The sequence below is a fragment of the Schistocerca piceifrons genome, chromosome 4 (assembly GCF_021461385.2).
Source record: "Schistocerca piceifrons isolate TAMUIC-IGC-003096 chromosome 4, iqSchPice1.1, whole genome shotgun sequence".
NCBI classification, from domain to species: Eukaryota; Metazoa; Arthropoda; class Insecta; order Orthoptera; family Acrididae; genus Schistocerca; species Schistocerca piceifrons.
The window spans coordinates 421,716,824-421,739,208 of NC_060141.1; the positions used below are offsets into that span (position 1 = coordinate 421,716,824).

General features: G+C 42.0%; 1 protein-coding gene across 2 annotated transcripts in view; it reads right to left on the reverse strand.

Moving 5' to 3' along the window:
* Positions 1-18,420, reverse strand: part of LOC124795504 (peptide transporter family 1) — a 347,550-nt gene extending 329,130 nt beyond the window's left edge. The window contains exon 1 of one of the 2 annotated variants that reach the window (XM_047259564.1): positions 18,136-18,420. In XM_047259564.1, the coding sequence (XP_047115520.1) occupies positions 18,136-18,223 (88 nt within the window). In that variant the 5' untranslated portion in view covers positions 18,224-18,420. Of the gene's footprint in view, positions 1-15,065; positions 15,134-18,135 lie in introns of those variants that run through there. The other variant, XM_047259565.1, reaches the window with a different exon arrangement.
* Positions 18,421-22,385: the final 3,965 nt, after the last annotated feature.

Sequence of the window (22,385 nt, forward strand, 5' to 3'; positions counted from 1 at the left end):
ACTCTCATTTATGCCTGTCACAGATATCTTGCCCGCCCGGCTAGCCACGCGATCTAACGCGCTGCTTCCCGAGCGCGAAAGCGTGCCAGTCCCTGGCACGAATCCGCCCGACGGATCAGTGTCGAGGTCCGGTGTGCCGGCCAGCCTGTGGATGGTTTTTAGGCGGTTTTCCATCTGCCTTGGCGAATGCAGGCTGATTCCCTATATTCCGCCCCAGTTACACTACGTCGGCGATTGCTGCGCAAGCACTGTCTCCACAAACGCGTACACCATAATTACTCTATCACGCAAACATTTGGGGTACACTCGTCTGGTATGAGACGTCCCCTGGGGGGTCAACTGGGGGCCGAACCGCATAATAACCCTGGCTTGGGTGTGAGGCGGCGGTGGGATGGGTGGACTGCTGTGGCCTGTTGTGGGGTTGTGAACCACTTAGGGCTACGGTGGGACGAAGCCTCTCCGTCGTTTCTAAGTCCCCGGTTCAATACACACACAGGTATCTCAAAGTAAGTCCTTGATATATTCGCCTAAACCAGGAATGTATAGACTCGTTAGTTCCGCGAGCACCAAACTCCTCACTGAGACTACATAAGAGCAGCACAAGAAAGAACATACTTGGTCTATATCATTTGTTTCATAAATGTTCGTTGTAATTACAACAACATATTTCACTGAAGCATTATTTACACAATTGAATATGAAACATGACAATCCACTGAATTTACAATTGCCTTGATCTTTATTAGCTTGTTTTTTGTCGTATATACGCCCAAAATTGACTCTACGTTGTCGGTCGTCAAGCGCTTCCTATAGTTTTTTTTTTTTTTTTGTAATGTTGATCTCGGAAAAAATTGTTCTCATGTATAAGGTGAGCATAAAAGGCTAATGCATTTTAATGCATTACCTACCAATACCCTCCCCCCCCCCCCCCCCCCCCCCCATGAACCATGGACCTTGCCGTTGGTGGGGAGGCTTGCGTGCCTCAGCGATAAGATAGCCGTACCGTAGGTACAACCATAACGGAGGGGTATCTGTTGAGAGGCCAGACAAACGTGTGGTTCCTGAAGAGGGGCAGCAGCCTTTTCAGTAGTTGCAAGGGCAACAGTCTGGATGATTGACTGATCTGGCCTTGTAAAAATAACCAAAACGGCCTTGCTGTGCTGGTACTGCGAACGGCTGAAAGCAAGGGGAAACTACGGCCGTAATTTTTCCCGAGGGCATGCAGCTTTACTGTATGATTAAATGATGATGGCGTCCTCTTGGGTAAAATATTCCGGAGGTAAAATAGTTCCCCATTCGGATCTCCGGGCGGGGACTACTCAAGAGGATGTCGTTATCAGGAGAAAGAAAACTGGCGTACTACGGATCGGAGCGTGGAATGTCAGATCCCTTTATCGGGCAGGTAGGTTAGAAAATTTAAAAAGGGAAATGGATAGGTTAAAGTTAGATATAGTGGGAATTAGTGAAGTTCGGTGGCAGGAGGAACAAGACTTCTGGTCAGGTGACTACAGGGTTATAAACACAAAGTCAAATAGGGGTAATGCAGGAGTAGGTTTAATAATGAATAGGAAAATAGGAATGCGGGTAAGCTACTACAAACAGCATAGTGAACGCATTATTGTGGCCAAGATAGATACGAAGCCCACACCTACTACAGTAGTACAAGTTTATATGCCAACTAGCTCTGCAGATGACGAAGAAATTGAAGAAATGTATGATGATATAAAAGGAATTATTCAGATAGTGAAGGGAGACGAAAATTTAATAGTCATGGGTGACTGGAATTCGAGTGTAGGAAAAGGGAGAGAAGGGAACGTAGTAGGTGAATATGGATTGGGACTAAGAAATGAAAGAGGAAGCTGTCTGGTAGAATTCTGCACAGAGCACAACTTAATCATAGCTAACACTTGGTTTAAGAATCATGATAGAAGGTTGTATACATGGAAGAACCCTGGAGATACTAAAAGGTATCAGATAGATTATATAATGGTAAGACAGAGATTTAGGAACCAGGTTTTAAATTGTAAGACATTTCCAGGGGCAGATGTGGACTCTGACCACAATCTATTGGTTATGACCTGTAGATTAAAACTGAAGAAACTGCAAAAAGGTGGGAATTTAAGGAGATGGGACCTGGATAAACTGACTAAACCAGACGTTGTACAGAGTTTCAGGCAGAGCATAAGGGAACAATTGACAGGAATGGGGGAACGAAATACAGTAGAAGAAGAATGGGTAGCTCTGAGGGATGAAGTAGTGAAGGCAGCAGAGGATCAAGTAGGTAAAAAGACGAGGACTAGTAGTAATCCTTGGGTAACAGAAGAAATATTGAATTTAATTGATGAAAGGAGAAAATATAAAAATGCAGTAAATGAAGCAGGCAAAAAGGAATACAAACGTCTCAAAAATGAGATCGACAGGAAGTGCAAAATGGCTAAGCAGGGATGGCTAGAGGACAAATGTAAGGATGTAGAGGCTTACCTCACTAGGGGTAAGATAGATACTGCCTACAGAAAAATTAAAGAGACCTTTGGAGAAAAGAGAACCACTTGTATGAACATCAAGAGCTCAGATGGAAACCCAGTTCTAAGCAAAGAAGGGAAAGCAGAAAGGTGGAAGGAGTATATAGAGGGTCTATACAAGGGCGATGTACTTGAGGACAATATTATGGAAATGGAAGAGGATGTAGATGAAGATGAAATGGGAGATACGATACTGCGTGAAGAGTTTGACAGAGCACTGAAAGACCTGAGTCGAAACAAGGCCCCCGGAGTAGACAACATTCCATTAGAACTACTGACGGCCTTGGGAGAGCCAGTCCTGACAAAACTCTACCATCTGGTGAGCAAAATGTATGAAACAGGCGAAATACCCTCAGACTTCAAGAAGAATATAATAATTCCAATCCCGAAGAAAGCAGGTGTTGACAGATGTGAAAATTACCGAACTATCAGTTTAATAAGCCACAGCTGCAAAATACTAACACGAATTCTTTACAGACGAATGGAAAAACTAGTAGAAACCGACCTCGGGGAAGATCAGTTTGGATTCCGTAGAAATACTGGAACACGTGAGGCAATATTGACCTTACGACTTATCTTAGAAGAAAGATTAAGGAAAGGCAAACCTACGTTTCTAGCATTTGTAGACTTGGAGAAAGCTTTTGACAATGTTGACTGGAATACTCTCTTTCAAATTCTAAAGGTGGCAGGGGTAAAATACAGGGAGCGAAAGGCTATTTACAATTTGTACAGAAACCAGATGGCAGTTATAAGAGTCGAGGGACATGAAAGGGAAGCAGTGGTTGGGAAGGGAGTAAGACAGGGTTGTAGCCTCTCCCCGATGTTATTCAATCTGTATATTGAGCAAGCAGTAAAGGAAACAAAAGAAAAATTCGGAGTAGGTATTAAAATCCATGGAGAAGAAATAAAAACTTTGAGGTTCGCCGATGACATTGTAATTCTGTCAGAGGCAGCAAAGGACTTGGAAGAGCAGTTGAATGGAATGGACGGTGTCTTGAAGGGAGCATATAAGATGAACATCAACAAAAGCAAAACGAGGATAATGGAATGTAGTCGAATTAAGTCGGGTGATGTTGGGGGTATTAGATTAGGAAATTAAACACTTAAAGTAGTAAAGGAGTTTTGCTATTTGGGGAGCAAAATAACTGATGATGGTCGAAGTAGAGAGGATATAAAATGTAGACTGGCAATGGCAAGGAAAGCGTTTCTGAAGAAGAGAAATTTGTTAACATCGAGTATAGATTTAAGTGTCAGGAAGTCATTTCTGAAAGTATTTGTATGGAGTGTAGTCATGTATGGAAGTGAAATATGGACGGTAAATAGTTTGGACAAGAAGAGAATAGAAGCTTTCGAAATGTGGTGCTACAGAAGAACGCTGAAGATTAGATGGGTAGATCACAAAACTAATGAGGAAGTATTGAATAGGATTGGGGAGAAGAGAAGTTTGTGGCACAACTTGACCAGAAGAAGGGATCGGTTGGTAGGACATGTTCTGAGGCATCAAGGGATCACCAATTTAGTATTGGAGGGCAGCGTGGAGGGTAAAAATCGTAGGGGGAGACCAAGAGATAAATACACTAAGCAGATTCAGAAGGATGTAGGTTGCAGTAAGTACTGGGAGATGAAGAGGCTTGCACAGGATAGAGTAGCATGGAGAGCTGCATCACACCAGTCTCAGGACTGAAGACCACAACAACAACAACAACCTACCAATAACTTACTATTGTTACTATCGTCCCAAAATAGAAATTCAACAGATTTATTTCATCGAATTTAATTCGCAGTGACCCATCATTTAGCATATCGATGACTTTAAGCTGCACTGCTTCTAGTGCAATTTCATGGAGGGAATAAAATATAAGCAAACAATACTAATAATAATAATAACAATAATAATTCACAAGAACGAACGATGAGGGACTAGCCGCCAACGGGTCAATGGCAGGCCCCGCGTGGCAGCGGTCTGTGCATACCTGGGCTAAACAAATCGATAGATACATAATCGTTATGGGTTGGGTTGTTTGCGTGAGGAGACCAGACAGCGAGGTCATCGGTCTCATCGGATTAGGGAAGGGTGGGGAAGGAAGTCGGCCGTGCCCTTTCAAAGGAATCATCCCGGCATTTGCCTGGAGCGATTTAGGGAAATCATGGAAGACCTAAATCAGGATGACCGGACGCGGGATTGAACCGTCGTCCTCCCGAATGCGAGTCCAGTGTGCTAACCACTGCGCCATCTCGCTCGGTCTAATCGTTATGAAAATCTCATTGAGCGCACAGACCCTGCAACTAGGTGCTTCAGAACACGTGTGCAGTGAAGAAAAAAATGATGTCCAGCAATACCTACGTACAGAAAACCGAAACTCAATAACTATAATGGAGAAACTTCCCAGTATTATATTAGTACGTATGACACTGACCGACAAAAAAGCTCAAAATATTTCTGTGACGTGAGAGCAAGAAAGATCTGCCCAACTGTTAATCACACAGTAATATTTACTCTCCCACGACAGTTAAAAATAAAGGACGTAAATTCTGTCTCTTAATCAGTCGAGAACAGTCTTTGCTCATCTTGTATTGTAGCCGCTGCATTGGATACCAGATCTATCTATCGATTACACCAAATGTATCCTACATTTCTCTTGTCGGTCAAGGAATCCCAAAATAGTGAACCTTTTCTTTTCTAGCTATGTGAAATGTGAAGTTAATGTTTCACACATGTGAACTAATTCCAGCCAGAGTATGCGCGCCTACTCACAAACAGAGTGAAAGCGAACGCTAGCGACATACTTTCAGATGCCCTTCAGGAACGTTGGCTGACCGTTTTGGCACAGGGAAAATATGATCTTAGGTAACTCATTAACGAGTAAATACACTGCAGTTCGTTTTATTATTTCTTTTAAATTCATATAGGTTTGTGTTTCTTCATGCGTAATGATTCGTTTTTACGTTACACTTACGCATTTTGATTAACGAAGGTGATACTATTGGATCGATTGTCACTTTTTTAATAGTCGAACTGTCGGATGAAGATGGGTTGTGCTTTACTACTGACATCGCTTTTGCCAACCACTATTCAGACGACTTTTACTTTGTAGTTAACGTGAAGTGTTTAGCTTGCAGGATAATAGTCGATACTTTTGGTACCACCAAAGATGAATGACATAACAAGAGAGGAAGTGACATTTTGCATTTTATTTATTCCTTCTATGATTTAATGGATTTGGTATGGATTGCGTCACGGAACGTGGGAAACCTGTAGGTAAACATCACGCTACTACGGTATAACACCGCCTATAGCTTTAACAAATGTCTCAATTAGGCGAGTGAGAGAATCCACAAATTTCGTCAGGTATGACATATTCAGCTTCATTTCTAATGACCTCGTCGTCGATGAGATGGTAAACGTTACTCTTCCTTCCTAGGTTTCAAAGTTTCCAGGCGTAAGATGGTACCTAACCTTCCTAGGTTTCAAAGTTTCCAGGCGTAAGATGGTACCTAAAATGAGTCAGAAAATTGTGATTGGTTCTCTGATTATTTCAAACAGTCTACGGATAAGTGGGAGTAACTTCATAGGGTACTACACGTGGAAATTACTTTGACTGATACTTCGTTGAGACTAATGCTGCACTTTGATGTTTTGGTGCGCTCTTCGAAATCCACAATTTTTTGTGGAAGACAATGCTTATGTAATGTTTGTACAGTCTTTCCCGGAACCTGTGTGATCAGTACAAAGTTTTGGGTAACGTGTCAGAAGTACCTGGTTCATAGCAGACGGTTTTTGTTGAACTCTGGTGAGAGCGTCACAGAGGTATGTAAGAATGTTAAGTAACTATAAGCGGCAGTCGTATGAAAACCGAACCTTGACACAACGAGATCATGGAATGGTTTCGTTCAAAAGTAATCACCCCAAGCTTTACGAAATTTATCCCACTGGGAGACATGACGATCAATTCCTGTTCCGTTGAATGCGGTCGGCCGCTGACTGACCCACAACGGCAACCACTGAAGCTGACTTCTGCGCATGTCTTTCTTCAGGTCGTCAAAGACGTTAAAATCACACGGTTAAAGATCCAGGCTGTACGGAGGGAGCGTGGGGTGGTGGTGGTGGGGGGGGGGGGGGTGTTGCTATGTTTCCGAACCTATTTGCTGAAGTATAGCCTTCGTCCGATCGGTAGAGTGGGGGGGGGGGGGGGGAGGGAATTATCGTGCAACAGGATGATACCGTCCGACTTTATGGTATGTCGTAGCTTCTGCAAAGTGTTTTCACAGCACTGCGCACTGATTGAGGTTCCACGATGGAGGAACTCGACGAGCAGAGGCCCCCAACAGTAGAAGAAGGTCATCATGGCCTTACCGGAACTTTTGTGAACAGCTCTGGATTTATTTGGCTAGGGAAATTTGTTGAATTTGCCATTTGCTCTCGGGCTGTCGGAATGCTGCCGGACGGAATAATCCTGTGGCACGATAACGCCCCTCACCACACTGCCAGTTGGACGAAACTCTTCGGCGGCCTGAAGGAAGACACGCGTGGACGTCGGTCTCAGTCGGTCGAAGGAGTGCGAGTATGGCTGTAGATCCGTCGGTGGCTGACCGCGTCCTACGAAGCAGGAACTGATCGTCTCGTCTCTCAGTGGGAAAGATGCATCATCACATGCCGTGATTACTTTTGAATGGAACCATTCCATGATCCCCTTGTGGCGGGTATTCGATTTTCAGTTGACTGCCCCTCACAATATTCGAATAGGAGAATCTAATTATTTCGGGAAATTTCATGAAATGATTTCCAGTGAGTAATTTATGGAAAACTTACAGCTTCCGATACCGGAAAAGATCACAAAGAACTCTAGCTTAATTATTGTTCGCTCGGAACCATATATGATTTCTTTGTCCTGTGATTAGATTATAATGACTATAGTTCGAAATGAAAGGTAAAGACAATCATCATCACATCTTTCGTGGGCGACACTGTCTTCCTTAAAAGAGATTTCAGTGCGCTATCTGCCATCCCCAGCGCTACATTGGTGTGGCTGTTCCAAATTAAATCGTTTCGTACAAATACTTCTTTATATTTTTCCTTGGAAATACAAGTTTCACAGCTACTTTTATTGACTTTTTTATTTATATTTAATTCATTGTGATTAGTGATAGTGCCAGGTTAAAGTATTGTTGACTGCAAGGATGAGCGCTTGAGAATAGGGTAGCGACCACGAAACAAGTCGCAGAGAATTAAATACAAATATACTAGCGTTTTCCCCTTGACTTCGATCACATACGTGTTACAGTGGTGTAGAGAACACAATTGGCACCAGGAGTAATTCAGTTCATTGGCAGTCCCTCTGCCCCCTCCTCCCCCCCCCCCCCCCCCCACACCTGGCGCCTGGGGTACGACACTATGCAGATAGACTTCCTTATCCCCCCCAATACGCTCTAACGCATTCGACACATCTACGACTGCATACATCTCTTCCTCCTCCTCCCCCTCACTGTCCACCTGTCCCTCCCGCCATCTCTCTGTCCACCTCCTCCTGCCCCTCTCTCTTCCTTATCCCTCTCTATTTATCTCATCCTCTTCCTCCTCCTCTTCGTCCCTGTCTGTCTCCTGCTCTCCCTCTCTTTATGCAACTCCTCCTTATCATCTCTCTTTTCATCCACTCCTGCCCCCACTCTTGAACCATCTCCTCTGCCCACTCTCTCTGCCCTTCTCCTCCTCCCCCTCTGACCATTTCCTCCTCTCTCCGAACAACTCCTCCTCCCTGTTCTCTCTGACCATATCCTCCTCATTCCTCTGTTTGCCCATTTCCTCCTCCCCAGTCTCTCTAACCAACCCCTCCTTTTTCCTCTCTCTGTATATGCCATTTCACCAGTCTCTGTCCATCTCTTCTTACCCCATCTCTAGTTTTTCACCTCCTTATGCCCCCCCCTCTCTCTCTGTCCATTTCCTCCTCTCTCTCTGCCCATTTCCTGTTCCTCCACCTCATTCTATCTATCTACCTTATGCTCATTGTATCTCTGTCTCTCCACTTCCTTCTCATCCTCTCTCTGTGTTCATCTCCCTTATTTCTGTCCACCTCATCCTGTCCTATCTATCATTACCCACCCCCCACCCTCTCTTTGCTCAGCCATCCCCACCTGCATGTGTAGCCCCTGCAAGGCATGCCAATACTACTCACATAAAACACTTCCCCCCTCTTCTTCTGCCCATCTCATGCTGCCTGTTCTCTCTGTCCATCTCATCCTACCCCACTCCCATCATTCCATCCCCTTCTCCCCCTTTCTCTATATGTCTCACTTCCTCCATCCTCTCTATCTATCTACTCCCCCCTCTTTCTCTGTCCATCTCATCTCCCCTCCTCTCTCACTATCCATCTCCACTTCCCTCCCTCTCTCTGCTCAGCTGTGTCCATCTGCATGTGTAGCTTTTGCATTGCATAGTGATACTACCTGCACTGCACACCTGTTGTAAAGAGCAGTCTGGGTGTCAGGGGTTGAAATCCCTTTTCATGCATATCTGTGCTCATATGGAAGCTAGGAGTTTCTGCTCCCAACAGTGCTAATTTCCAGACAGCAAGCAGTATGTGAACATAATTTGGTTGAAATCGATCTGATAGTTTAGAAGTACATGCTGGACATACATACATATGAGCAGACACACAGACATACATCCTGCATTTAATCCTCCCTACCTCTATCCATGTATAAGGATAGATGAAAACAATAAAATGTAGCAGTGGGATTTCTATTTTTTTAAGTACTTTATCAGATATGACTGCCTGGATAGCCGTACCTGTTAGCAAGCCACTTCTGGGATTTGGCAACGTGTGGTGGCCCAGGAATTAATCTGCCCAGCAGATTAATGACGAAGGTCAGTGTGTTGTCCACCCTCGATGTGCTTTTTAGGTGGCTACTCATATCCAACAAGGTAAATACTGGGCTGGTACCCAAGTCCTGCCTCAGTTAGGATTCGCAAACATTTATAGAAGTTTCACACTATTTCACATAGGACAGCACTAGACGCTGACATATGAAATAACAATATCCGGCGCTGGAGGGGAGGGGGTGGGGGCTCAGGGGATGGCAGTGGGAAGGATATCCAGCCACTCTCTGCCACTAACATTCCTAAAACCAAAATTTAACAGGCTGAGCCTGTTTGGGATGAAGGCAATGGAAAAAAAGATAATAGGTTATTAGCTAAGGATACTAAAATGAAATTCTCGTTCGAAAATAATGGAAAAGATCATGAATATTCTAAGATAAATTGTGTCTGTGACTGATTCCAGTGACTTATCAGTGATCATGTGGTCAAACTATATTTGGGCTTCCGTCCATTTATGTACATTATACTGCATTTATTTGTGTTCATTGTCAGTTGCCAGTCTTCAGACGTAGCCCAAGACTTCTTGGATTTCATTGCGGTTTCTAGAGAGATGACTTCCCAATATACTAGCACGTGTGCTGCTTACAGTCTCAGAGAATGAACGAAGCTGTCTGTCTGGTCTCTTGCATACACTTCCTGATAAAAAGTATCCCAACACCCCTGTGTAATGCGGAATTGACAACTAGATGTCAACAGAGTCGGACCCACCAGTATAAAGTGGGGCTGTAGGTTATTGTGTTGTCAGTAGAGGACCATTAACAGCAAAATGGGTTGGTCACAAGAGCTCAGTGACTTTGGACGTGGACTAGTCATTGGATGGCACTGGAGTAATAATTCAATAAGTGACATATCAACCCTTATAAGAATTTCCAAGTCGACTCTTGATGATGTAATTCTGCAGTGGAAATACGAAAGAGCAACCACAGCTAAAACCAAGACCAGACAGACCTCACGTACTGATGGACAGGGACCGTCGAGCGCGATGGATGACGGTTGTAAAAAAAGTAGGATGAAATCAGCGGAAGGAGTCACTCATGAGATCCCAAGGCCTACCAGCAGTCCAGTTAGCACAATGACTGGGCGTAGGGAGTTAAAAAGACTGGGCTACAGTGGTGAGCAGCTCCCCATAAGTCAGACATTTCTGTTGCCAGTGCTAAGTGACGCTTGAAATAGTGCAAAGAGCGACGCCACTGGACAGGGGATGACTACAAACGAGTGATTTGGAGCGATGAATCACGCTAAACCCTGCGGCAATCCGATGGAAGAATTTGGGTCTGCCGAATGCCTGGAGAACGTTAGTTACCTGCTATCTTGTGCAGTGCTAACAGTGAAGTACGGAGGAGGTGGTCTCACGATATGGGGGTGTTTTTCGTGGTTGGAATTTGGTCTCCTTATTGTGCTTAGAAAAAACTCTGAATACGGAAGGATATGAACACATTTTACTGCACTTGGTACTGCGTGCAGTAGAGGACCAATTCGGAGAAGATGATTGTTTGCGTGAGTGATAGTGCACTCTGTCATAAAACAGAATTGTGAGGCAACGGTTTGTGGACACTAACATTCCTGAAATGGACTGGCCTGCCCCGACTTTAATGGAACAGCTGTAGGATGAGGTAGAACGTCGACTTGATTCCTCCAAAAATGGTTCAAACGGCTCTAAGCACTATGGGACTTAACATCTGAGGTCATCAGTCCCCTAGACTTAGAACTACTTATACCTAACTAACCTAAGGACATCACACACATCCATGCTCGAGGCAGGATTCGAACCTGGGACCGTAGCAGCCGCCTGGTTCCGGACTGAAGCGCCTAGAACCGCTCGACCACAGCGGCCGGCGGAGTTTATTCCTCCATCGACCTTCAGGCATCTCACTGAAAGTATCCCCACCAACATTCAAACCGCCATGAAGGTGAAGGATGGATGCAACCGATTTGAATTTTCACTGATAGACGTCCATATGCTTTTGATCAGATAAAGTATATCGTGTATAATAATGGTACTACCACACATATCGTTGAGGTACACAAAACCCTGGTTACTTCTCCTGATAATGTGGCTAAAAAAATGGTTCAAATGGCTCTGAGCACTATGGGACTTAACAGCTGTGGTCATCAGTCCCCTAGAACTTAGAACTACTTAAACCTAACTAACCTAAGGACATCACACACATCCATGCCCGAGGCAGGATTCGAACCTGCGACCGTAGCAGGCGCACGGTTCCGGACTGTGCGCCTAGAACCGCGAGACCACCGCGGCCGGCCCTGATAATGTCTCCCTGTTGCGAAGGACGTACTGGCTTCATTTAAATTTGAAGATTTCATTTTAATCGTATACATGTTCCGATGTTTTGTAGGCACTTAATCTGGATTATAGCACTAAAAGATATTAATAGTCGTTACCTTTTAGCGCAAACGTCAAGGGATGGAAAGGTGGCTTCAAAATGTTGTTAATTTGTTTTTTTATTTACCTATTGCATGTCCATTGTCATGATTTCGCAGTATCCTGTAGAGAATAGCTCAAACAATGTGGATTTTATACCAGGATTCAAAGCACATATGGCATTTGAAGACTACAACAAATAAATAAAACAACGTTCAGCTCGTATTAATTACTACCGATTTGTAGATATAGATTGGACACGTTGTTTAGAGGCCATCCAACAAAATATCCGTGTGCAATAGCGCACTGAAAAATAAATCTTCAGAATTTTTATGTGAAAACTCTTAAAGATTTTTAAATAAAATCAACGTTATTAACATCCTGTATCTTAATTCTTCATTTCAACATATTTACAGCCCTCTACCGTAAGGGACCTCCGAATTGTAGCGTCGAGCACGGCACTGTGTAACGTAACTATGTCGGTGCGTGAGAAACAGTGTGCTGTAATGGAGTTTCGAATTCGAAGAGTTCGTTCACACACCCTCTCCTTCAGCATGAGAGACCACACACGAATGCTGGGACGTCTGCAACAATCCGGCGCCTTGTGTTCACTGTCATCGATCATACTCTATACAGTCTCGACATGGCTCCATCCAACTTTCATCTGTTTATATCTTAAAGCACACCTTCGAGAAGTTATTTCACTTCGGTAGTGATGACACCATGCAAGTCGAGGTGAGGTTTTTGCTCTGCCAACAGCGTTCAACATCCTATAGTGGCTTGATCAACAAACTGGTCTCTCGCTGGGAGAAATACGTTCGTCGCCAGTGTGACAATGCTCAGAAATAAATATGTCGACATGAAGAACAAAGAGGTAGAATGTCAATAACGTTTGTTTTATTTAAAGAACTTTAAGAGTTTTCACATTAAAAATTCGGAGGCATTACTTTTCGGCACACACTCATAAGCTTGTATGAGCATTGAACAAAGAGTCAGTATGCCTCTCCACCAAAAGGAGAGTTAAAATAGCCCCAAAAGAGCAACATGCTAAATTTAAATATCACAAGCGGTACCTCGTCTTCTTCCAATATTACTTGTTCTAGTGTAAATCAATTTTCGTATTCTGTTATACTTAGCATCCGTGCATTTGTAAATTGAAGGCTGCAACTTCTTTATTTTCTTGGACGATACTCACGAGGAGCACACGGTAACTGCCAGAACCCGATTTCCCAGGAATCTCGTTCAATGAAAGAGGGATCAAATCACGCGAACATATGTATGTCTCTGTTTATCTGTAGGTACTGGACCGTTTCTGAGAAAACGACGCTCGAAGTTTTCGAGGTACTGTGTATGTCTTTTAGCCAGTAAGTAGTTCAACTGAAGCGGTGTCACACGTTTGCACCCCGTATTCGAAGCCTGATTATTTATTTTATTTTTCATTAATCTATCGATGTCCACAAAAGATTACTACACGAATGTTTTCCAATGTATTATGAAATAGGTTTAACCTTATTCGTCCACTGATTGTATGTCTAGTGAAAGAATTTTAAAAATAAAAAAAATGAATGAGACAATTATTTTAAATTGTTTTCAGTGAAAGTCCTTGATTCATAATCAATTGCAAGCGCCAGTTTTCGGTAAAGTGATGCGTTATGCATGTTGTGCCTCGAATTTATTGCCAACAAGTGAAATCTTAAGCGATGTTTACGACGTTTCTTTTCCAAGTGAGATTCATACGAAGAAATGTCACTGGTGTAAACCTGCCTTCGTGCGATGCTCGTGAAGTTCAGAACTTCTATGCCTCGAATGTTTCTACAATAGGTGTAACCCAAGGGAATGCACCAATTCCTCTTGAACAATAGACGTAAGAATAAAATAAGAGTTAATATCACAACTGATGTATGAATGAAATATGACACTATGAGAATTTAAAAAGATTGTAACCCTTTAAAATACCATACAGACATATAAAATAAATGTATGGCACTTATTGTGAAAACGAGTTGTTATTTTACAATTAATATACCTTCCTTGTATTCCCTATCCAAAGCTGACAAGAAATATTCGTGTAGTATCCTTCTATGGACATGAGTAGATAGATGAAAAAAGATAAATAAATATAAACAACAATAGGGTTTCGAACACGAGGCACAGAAGTGAAAGGCCGCAAAGCTAGCCACTCTGCCCCAATTCAGGCTGACATATAAATTTCGCCTAAAACTTTGAGGGTCATTTTCTCAGAAACGGTCAAGCATCTATGGATAAGACGAGACACGAGTTCGCTTACTTTGGCTGATCTTCCACTGAATGAAGATTCTGAGAAGTTGGTTTATGGCACTTGCCACGTTCTCCTCATCAGAGGGGCCTTTGTTTATTCAGTTGGACCAAAGATGTGCAGGCCCCCAACACATATGTGAAGCGAAGAAAGAAAACTTGAAATTTAATGTCACGTCGACATAAACAATCGAGACAGAACACATTCCTGCAATAGGTTATTATGCGGAAGGAAAACAATCACTGTCATGTTTTAATAAAGAGTCATCCTAGCATTCGCAGTTAGTTATTTTGGGAAATTTTTTCGTAATGAAGGCGGGATAAGACATGCAATTCCACTTCTTCTTAGAATTAGCAAGAGTCCAGTATCTTAACCATGGTGTTAGAGAAACAAAATGATGATCTCCTGCCTCACATTAAATGAACTACGCAGCCCAAAGAACAGCTGACAAGCGTATAGGGAAACAGCAGTTTCGACCAAGGTCTGTCGACTCGTAAGCCACCTGGCGACCTTTATCCGAAACAGCAGTGCAGCTGCGAACGTTGCGTTACGTGGCTGTTCCGTATACTTGGAAAGCAGTGTGGCTGAACACTAACAGGTGTAAAACGATGTAGAATAGGTATTATGACTTCAACATGAAAGAGAAAGAACACAGCGCTCTGAGGCCAATTAAGATAACCCAAGAAAGTTACCTATTTAGGATTCGCTGCCCTGACACGAGCATCTGAAAAGGCCGGTATAGATATAATTTTCAAAGTCAAACAGAGTCTGCACTTAAGAAGACATAAAATCTAGCGGTGTCTTATTTAATCCTTATACATCATAATACAAGATTATTGATTAATAGAATGTGTAAGCAACGGCTACTTCACGGTCTTACAGACCAACCACTGCGCTAGACAGCAAACAGCTGTCACCCACGTGACTGGCCTCCTTTTGCGCACAGCGTGGTATGATAACGACGTGGGACACTAGCATCGCGGCAGCAGACGTAGAGTCTGAGAAGTAGCTTACCAGGAGGATGTGCAGAAGGCAAGCTGTTGGCGGGAAGTGGCGGAGCTTGCGGTTGGTCTCGAGCTGCACGCGACCTACACCCGGACGCGACTAACGGTACAGCCAGACGCCGCTACGACGCTCGTGCGCCTCATTCACTCCTGCGCTTCATTCAAGGGCGTAATAGGAGCAAGACCCGGAGGCTCCGAGGACAAGGGACCCTCCGACGCCAAAATGGAAAATAAAACAAAAGCTTAAGATGGGAAAGAAAAGAGAATGCATAGAAAATACGACATGAATAATGCCGTCCATAGCACGGTCAGCCGCTCAGTCCCTGAACTAGTCCTTTGAACGCGAGTAAAATGGATATCAAGCCTTTGTTCATATAGGGCAAGCGTTGCTGCCCACAGGGGCTGTGAGATACTGACGAGGTGTTTACATTCTATACACAGATATCAGAGTACCAAGGAAAATTTTCGCTGCTAAATTCCACTACAGCTCATTGTCTCAATTACAAAATAACACCCAATGAAAATCTGTCACCCCTCCCAGCAGACATCAAGCTAATGAGACTACACAACAGCTATTTTGCATATAGTATGTGATACATCAGTCAGTATGTATTTTGGTGTGTAAAATCCGAATTTACATTTCAAAATGATGTAGCACGTAAAATTTCTGAGTTTTATGCGTATTTCAGTGTTTACTGTTTATTTTCCGTATTTCGCTGTTTTTTTATTTGATGTTTATTTATTTTTATTGTAATTTATTTATTTATTTTCAGGAGTAGTAGATTATCTACAAATGGTCACCAGACTATGGGGGCAGCAGAGACATCAAGAACCACCGCACAGTCAAGGAATGGCCTGTGAGGAAATCGTATATAACTGGAAATAAAAATGTGAAACACACTCCCTTGGTTGAGCCCAACAGAATCATTTTGCCTCTTCTTCATCTCAAGTTAGAATTAATGAAAAACTTTCTGCAAGTTATGCGTAAAGGAGGTCATCAATCATTTTAAAGAATCAATTCTCTTAACTGAGTAAAGCAAAGCTGAAAGACGCTAGCTATATTTGTTGGGCCAAAAATAAGAAAATTCATGAAAGATCCTACCTTTGACACGAAATTTACAAATATCGAGTTAGGTGCTTGGTCCTCTTTCAGAGTGACTGAAGAACTTGTTAGGCAACAGAATCGATGATAGCTATTTTTCCAGTGTGAATGATCTGCTAGATAGCTAAAAGACCATGGGGTGTAGAAGTCACTTAAAATTCACTTTTTACATATCCATCCTGATTTGTTTTCGGAAAATTTGGAAGCCATACGGAATGAGCAGAGTGAACACTTTCATCAAGACATCGCTACGATGGAACACCGTTATCAAGGTCTTGTAATTATTCGACGTTGGGCGACTACTGCAAGGGTATTGTTCAGGAGAATGATGAAACGCAAACAAAAGAAACGCATCGTTCTCACATTTTTCGAATACAAAAGAAGATTAAAGTTGAAAAAATATTTTAACTAATTTAGACCTGTTATTTCCGTCATGTCCATACTCCCTTATTAAATAGATCTATAGTTGTGAATATGTATTCTTGCTTGTTTTAATTCTGCTGTGTTTCTATGAAATGTGACATGACAGAGAAAAACTGATTTTACCATTGAATTCAGTGCCCCAAAATTAGATCTATCCACCTATTCGCAAACCAGATGCCTCTAGCATTGAAAGTGACTTAAATTATGTGAGGAAGAGAGCCAACAAGTTTCTTCAGATGCGCCATACCAAACCGAAGCGGTTCACTGATGATTATACCCCGAAAAGCTACTATATTTCTGAGATACTGACTGCAACGTTTCGCACGTCGCTCCGAAAACGCTTCCATATTTGCTCTAGTATTACGGCAGAAAGAGAGACTTAAGGATCAGTACGATTGCGTCCACAGGTAATGATTATTTTTAACATTGAAGTGCCGCATTTGTGCACCAAAGGAAACAACAATGGCCTTTAATTATATTTAATAGAATTTATTGATTTTTGTTAAATATTTTGAACGTTAACAAGTTTCATTAACTTGAGGTGTAAATGAGTGGCTTGTTTAAACTGTACTATGACATATATACTTCGTAGTAGTAAGTTACATATTTCGTAGAGCGACTGTGAGACAACACACAAAAGTTTCTCAATAATAGAATAAACCGTGAGGTAGTTGGCTCGATCCTTGCACTAGCAGATTTCTATCCAATCCCAACATCGCTTTCCAAACGCTTCAGAATTATGTAAACTATCACGAATTTAAGAACGGAAATGGCTGTATTTTTTTTTAAGTTTTTCTGTTTTGTGTTGCCTGCAGGGTATGCTGTTATATCGAGTCATTTTACCTTACTTTCTCTTAGGTGAGGAGCGAACGGTTGCCGTTCGGCTGTTTCATGTGTGTCGTCCCTTGTATGCTGATTTTTCATGACTGATGCGTATGCGCTGTTTTACGAAATCCGTAATTGAATGTGTCTACCGTATATACAACCCCTAAGGCTTTTTTTATTGTGCTTGATTCCCGTGTGTAATTATGTTTCTGAAGGCGTGTCCTGTTTAATCTGTGAAGTATGTGTCTGAAAACTGTTTGTTTCCGTATCATTAGTCTGGTTGTGAATGGTAGCGCTTGTCATTGTGGGGGTGCAAAAAAGCAACAATCCACATTCCACCTAAGCTGACCATGTGCAGCTCTCAATCATTACCCTATAACATAGGTAGATACGTAATACTACTTACGTCCGGCTACAAACTATACCTAAAACCTACCATTGATGTAATTTTCCTATATAGAAGGCAGCAGTACAAAAGTAACATGTTTTTAATGAGTATGACTACACAATATCATTTATTGATCATTATGAAACGCAGTAGTAGAAATATACAGAGAAGCCAGCACAGGCAATAAAAGGAAGGAAGAGAGAGAGAGGGAGAGAGAGAGAGAGAGAGAGAGAGAGAGAGAAACCAAGTAAATCTTGAATAACTTCCACACGAAGAGAATAAGAAAAAAATAGCACTTGCGAAGAAAAATTTAAAATGACGACTTTCACGGCCGTAACTTACATTTATAAAAAGTCCCCTGGCTGTTATGAGCTAGTCCTATGGATTTTCTTGAGAAACCCAATTTTTGGTCCTCGTCTGTGGAAGACATTTTCAGGAGAGGTCGTGGCTTCAAGAAACGTCCGATTCATACCGTGGCTCGCCGCTGGCTGAAGGTAACACCTGGTGCCGTGCAACTCGGTCCAGAGACGTGACTTCACTTTCTATGCTAATTTCGAGCATAATCTGTCATTTGAGAGTGCTTATCAACACTGTCGATGTCGCATAACGTTGGAAGACTTCCCATTTCATAACTAAGAACGAGGTATCGCTAAGTGTCCCACCTTCCTCTTTAAGACTAAAATTCTTGGTGAGTGTCTGTCGCCTATCTGAACAACCTACTGTAGTGTCCGCTCAAGGCTGCTAGGATCCCGGTCTTATCAGAGAGAAACTTGTGGTTTCCTCGTTGCAGAATGTGCTCCGCAAAATACGATTCATCCATTTCTTCTCGTCCTCAGTTGCCTTTATGCTCTTCTATACGTTTTTCCACCGTTCTCTTAATACCTGTTTACAACAACACTAGATATATGTATACTCCTTCAGACGGTTTGCTGACGATAGCTGACTCATAAGATATTAAGTATGCCCAGGAAATTTTCCTACAGTGATACTTCTTTAATGCTCAATGGCCTTCAAATGACGTTTCCGGTGATTGTTGTGCGCTTTGATAACGTAGCGAAGTACTTTTAATTCCATAGATTTACGAATATGTAATTTAAAAGACAGAGGCAGTTTAGTTATCACATTTTCTAGAGATAAAACTTACATCTTTATGGGTAGCCACAATACAAACGTAACGTGAAATTTAACAGTCTATAATTAGAGCGCTATGCGGGTGATGCATTCTATGACGTCCCATTTGGTTAAGTACCGGTACCGCTTTTCCTTAACGTATGACCTAGGAAGAGCAGTTTTTATGTACTGTTCTTGTACAGTTTAATCATTGCGCGGTATGTTTTCGGTGTTCTGTCTGTTTGAGATGGTGGGTTAACTAAGTCAATGCTTGCAAAAAATGTATTTGGAAATTTCCGAAGAATTATATGACAATTGGAGGCAGCTGTATCTCAGTTATTAATGTTTATGACGATTTCGTACCGGATATAGTTTATTTCCTAATCCTAGAGAATCACTGAACCTGTTGCACAAATAGCGGAGTTATTAGCTAGAGCTCGTAACGGTTGGATTTACTCTGTTCCTTCGAGAACGTGTCTGTGTCCAAGGAAGAAGTATGACCGTAGCCCACGCACCCGAATTCGTGTCTCGCTCGTATGAGCCTACAGAACATTGACGTCCTTCTTGGCGACGTTTAATAACTTTGAGAAGCTATCAAAATGTGTCGATATGTAGTATTTGGAACGTAATGCTCGTGCTGAAAGTGAGCAGTCGACTGAACGGAATGTGATACAGGGGGAAGAATCAGTCAGAATATTACTTCTTTCGAGATACATGTCACGAAATGACTATGCGGTAAAATAAGAGGAACTGGAGCTCATGACGAGGCTTACCAATAGTTCTTCATGCCATAAACCATTCATGAGTGAATGGGCAAATAATAGTGGAACCGTAAGTACCATCGTAAGGTGGCTTGTCAAATATAGATTTAGAGGTAGAGAACTTTTCGTCTCCTTTTTGTCACACAAATAACGATAAAGTCAAAAGTTATTTTAAAAAGGAGGAATTACTGAATAAATTAGTTTTATATTGTTTTCTTTTTCAATCATGAAAAGCAATGCTTGCTGTTAGTGTGTCGTTCTAAAAATAAAGATTGTTGTGATATGTTCGAAGTAATGTCTTTCTTTGACTTACGTTAACCGTTATTACATTGCTGCTTTTATCGGTAGCACTAAATATTTTAAAAACACTATACTCACTTAGTATAGACAAAATTTAACGATGGCGATCCTCTGATGCAACGTAATTACGGTACCATCGCTGAAGGAAACATTTTATTGATGGACCCTAATCATCTTCTACAATCAGTTAGAATGGCCAACCTTGCTTTAACCGGCTAGTTAACGTTAAATAAGTGGAATTCCTGCGTTGCTGATATGAATGAACTTTAAATGGAACCCATCACGTGTTATATACACAGTTACCAAAACAAGTGGAGAAAATACATACAACGAATGAGCTCAAAGAGGATCCCAAAATCTATGCTACACTACCATCCTAACAGCGACAGATCGCTAGATCGACCAATGAAAATATTGCTGGAAAATTCCTCGACGAGATCGTAACAGGCCAAGAGGCCTAACACTTGGATGGAAGAAGAAGAAGAAGAAGCTATCTGATTCCATTCAGAGAACCCGAAGGTCAGACCATTGCACCGCAAATCGTTAATATTGTAATTTTTTTAGTATTCTAAATTTGTAGTATTTGACCTGTGTATTATATTTCTCATACTTTCTGTTTTCTTTAATGAAAAAGTTTATGATTATGCTGAAGTAGTTAATGACAGAAGGCGAACTATCAGTATGCAAATATTAATCACCTAAAAATAGTCTGAAAAGCGTGTATAAGACCTGTAGAGGCGGTCAAGTATCGTTAGCGTGAAAAAGTCATTTTAATGCTTCGCGAACAAGTAAGACTCGAAAGGGAGGCGTCAATGTGAGCAGAATGGCACACGTGTGATGAAAGAGGCATCGTGGTAGGGCTGATCGTTAGCTGTCTTGAAACGTGGAGTGAAGAGAATGATGTAATGGGCGTATTAAATTTCTCGTCGGTGTTAGTAAGACGTCCATCTGCGTGGAGACAGAGTGCATGAATGGGGATACACTCATAATCGCGTGATTGACAGCGTCGACTAAAACTTAACCACTGCAGTATTCCCACACTGTATCGACTTTGTACTGTTCACGTGGTAAGGATTAGATACGCGTTGTGAACTGGACCAATCACATCGTTCGCATTGATACAGCGTAATGTTTCAGTTACCAAGACGAAAAACAACATTATGAATACATAACTGATTGACAATACATAGAGCACAGCAGGTGTTTCAATACAGGTGTTAAACTATTAAAATATAAAACTGAATGAGACGTCCAAAAGTCCGCTGTAGCTGTATTTATTTAAGTCGATTAGAGATCCACACAACCGATTTCGCAACTCTTAAACTGCGTCTTCTGGTGTTATGCCACACGGCGCAGGGAGTTGTTATAGAATGACGCACAGTAACAGTTGGGTAGGCATAGCTCTCAGCCCTCCTAAATTGATAAAAACCATCATTAAAAAAATGGTGCAAATGGCTCTGAGCACTATGCGACTTAACGTCTGAGGTCATCAATCGCCTAGAACTTAGAACTAATTAAACCTAACTAACCTAAGGACATCACACACAGCCATGCCCGAGGCAGGATTCGAACCTGCGACCGTAGCGGTGGCTCGGTTCCAGACTGTAGCGCCTAGAACCGCACGGCCACTCCGGCCGGCAAAAACCATCATCAATGATGAATGTCCAGTCTGTGTTAAAATCGCGAATTGTCGTCACCTTACTGAGTAAAACATGTTGCTCTTGGCCTATGTCAAGCAACAGACCAGGCTCTTCGTAAACGTTATCTAGAAAAGTAATGAGTCCGAAAGCTACATGCGTTTGTCCCCAACGTAATAATAATCGTAGCAGCTGACACCACACGTTATGAGGCGTCCTGTGTGTTGTTGGAGCCTATGTATAACTATTTGAGGTGTGGTTGCCCTAGTTTTGAAATCATCTTTATGAATTCCTGTAAATCATTTTTATGTAGTAAAGTAATTCCTCTGTTTTGAAAAATAGTTAACTCATTAATTGTTAATCAAAAGCATGCCAGCTCTACATTTTGCTTAAGAGATAATTTTATTCAAAGCGCAATTTATAAAACCTCCTTACAAATATTTTGTCCTTTGTTGTACCGAGCAGCTAACCAGAAAAGAATTGAAATAGCAGCATTGCACAATAGCGACTAACCATTAATGTTCAACTTTATTTATTGGCTGCATGGCCTTCAGGCAACAGTCACAAATTTTGAAACAAAATAAAAACTGTATTTATCAAGGTTATGATGTTTTGTAAATACTTTATGTTTGTGAACGTGTTTAATGGGTAACTGTGCCGATACAACAGCTTGAGCAAATAAGTTCTATTTTTCGTCAATTTTATCTTTAGAGCTGCTGATTTGAATGGAAATAGTTTCAAGAACGCTTCTTGAATATACAACGTAGTTGTTTGAATCAAGTGT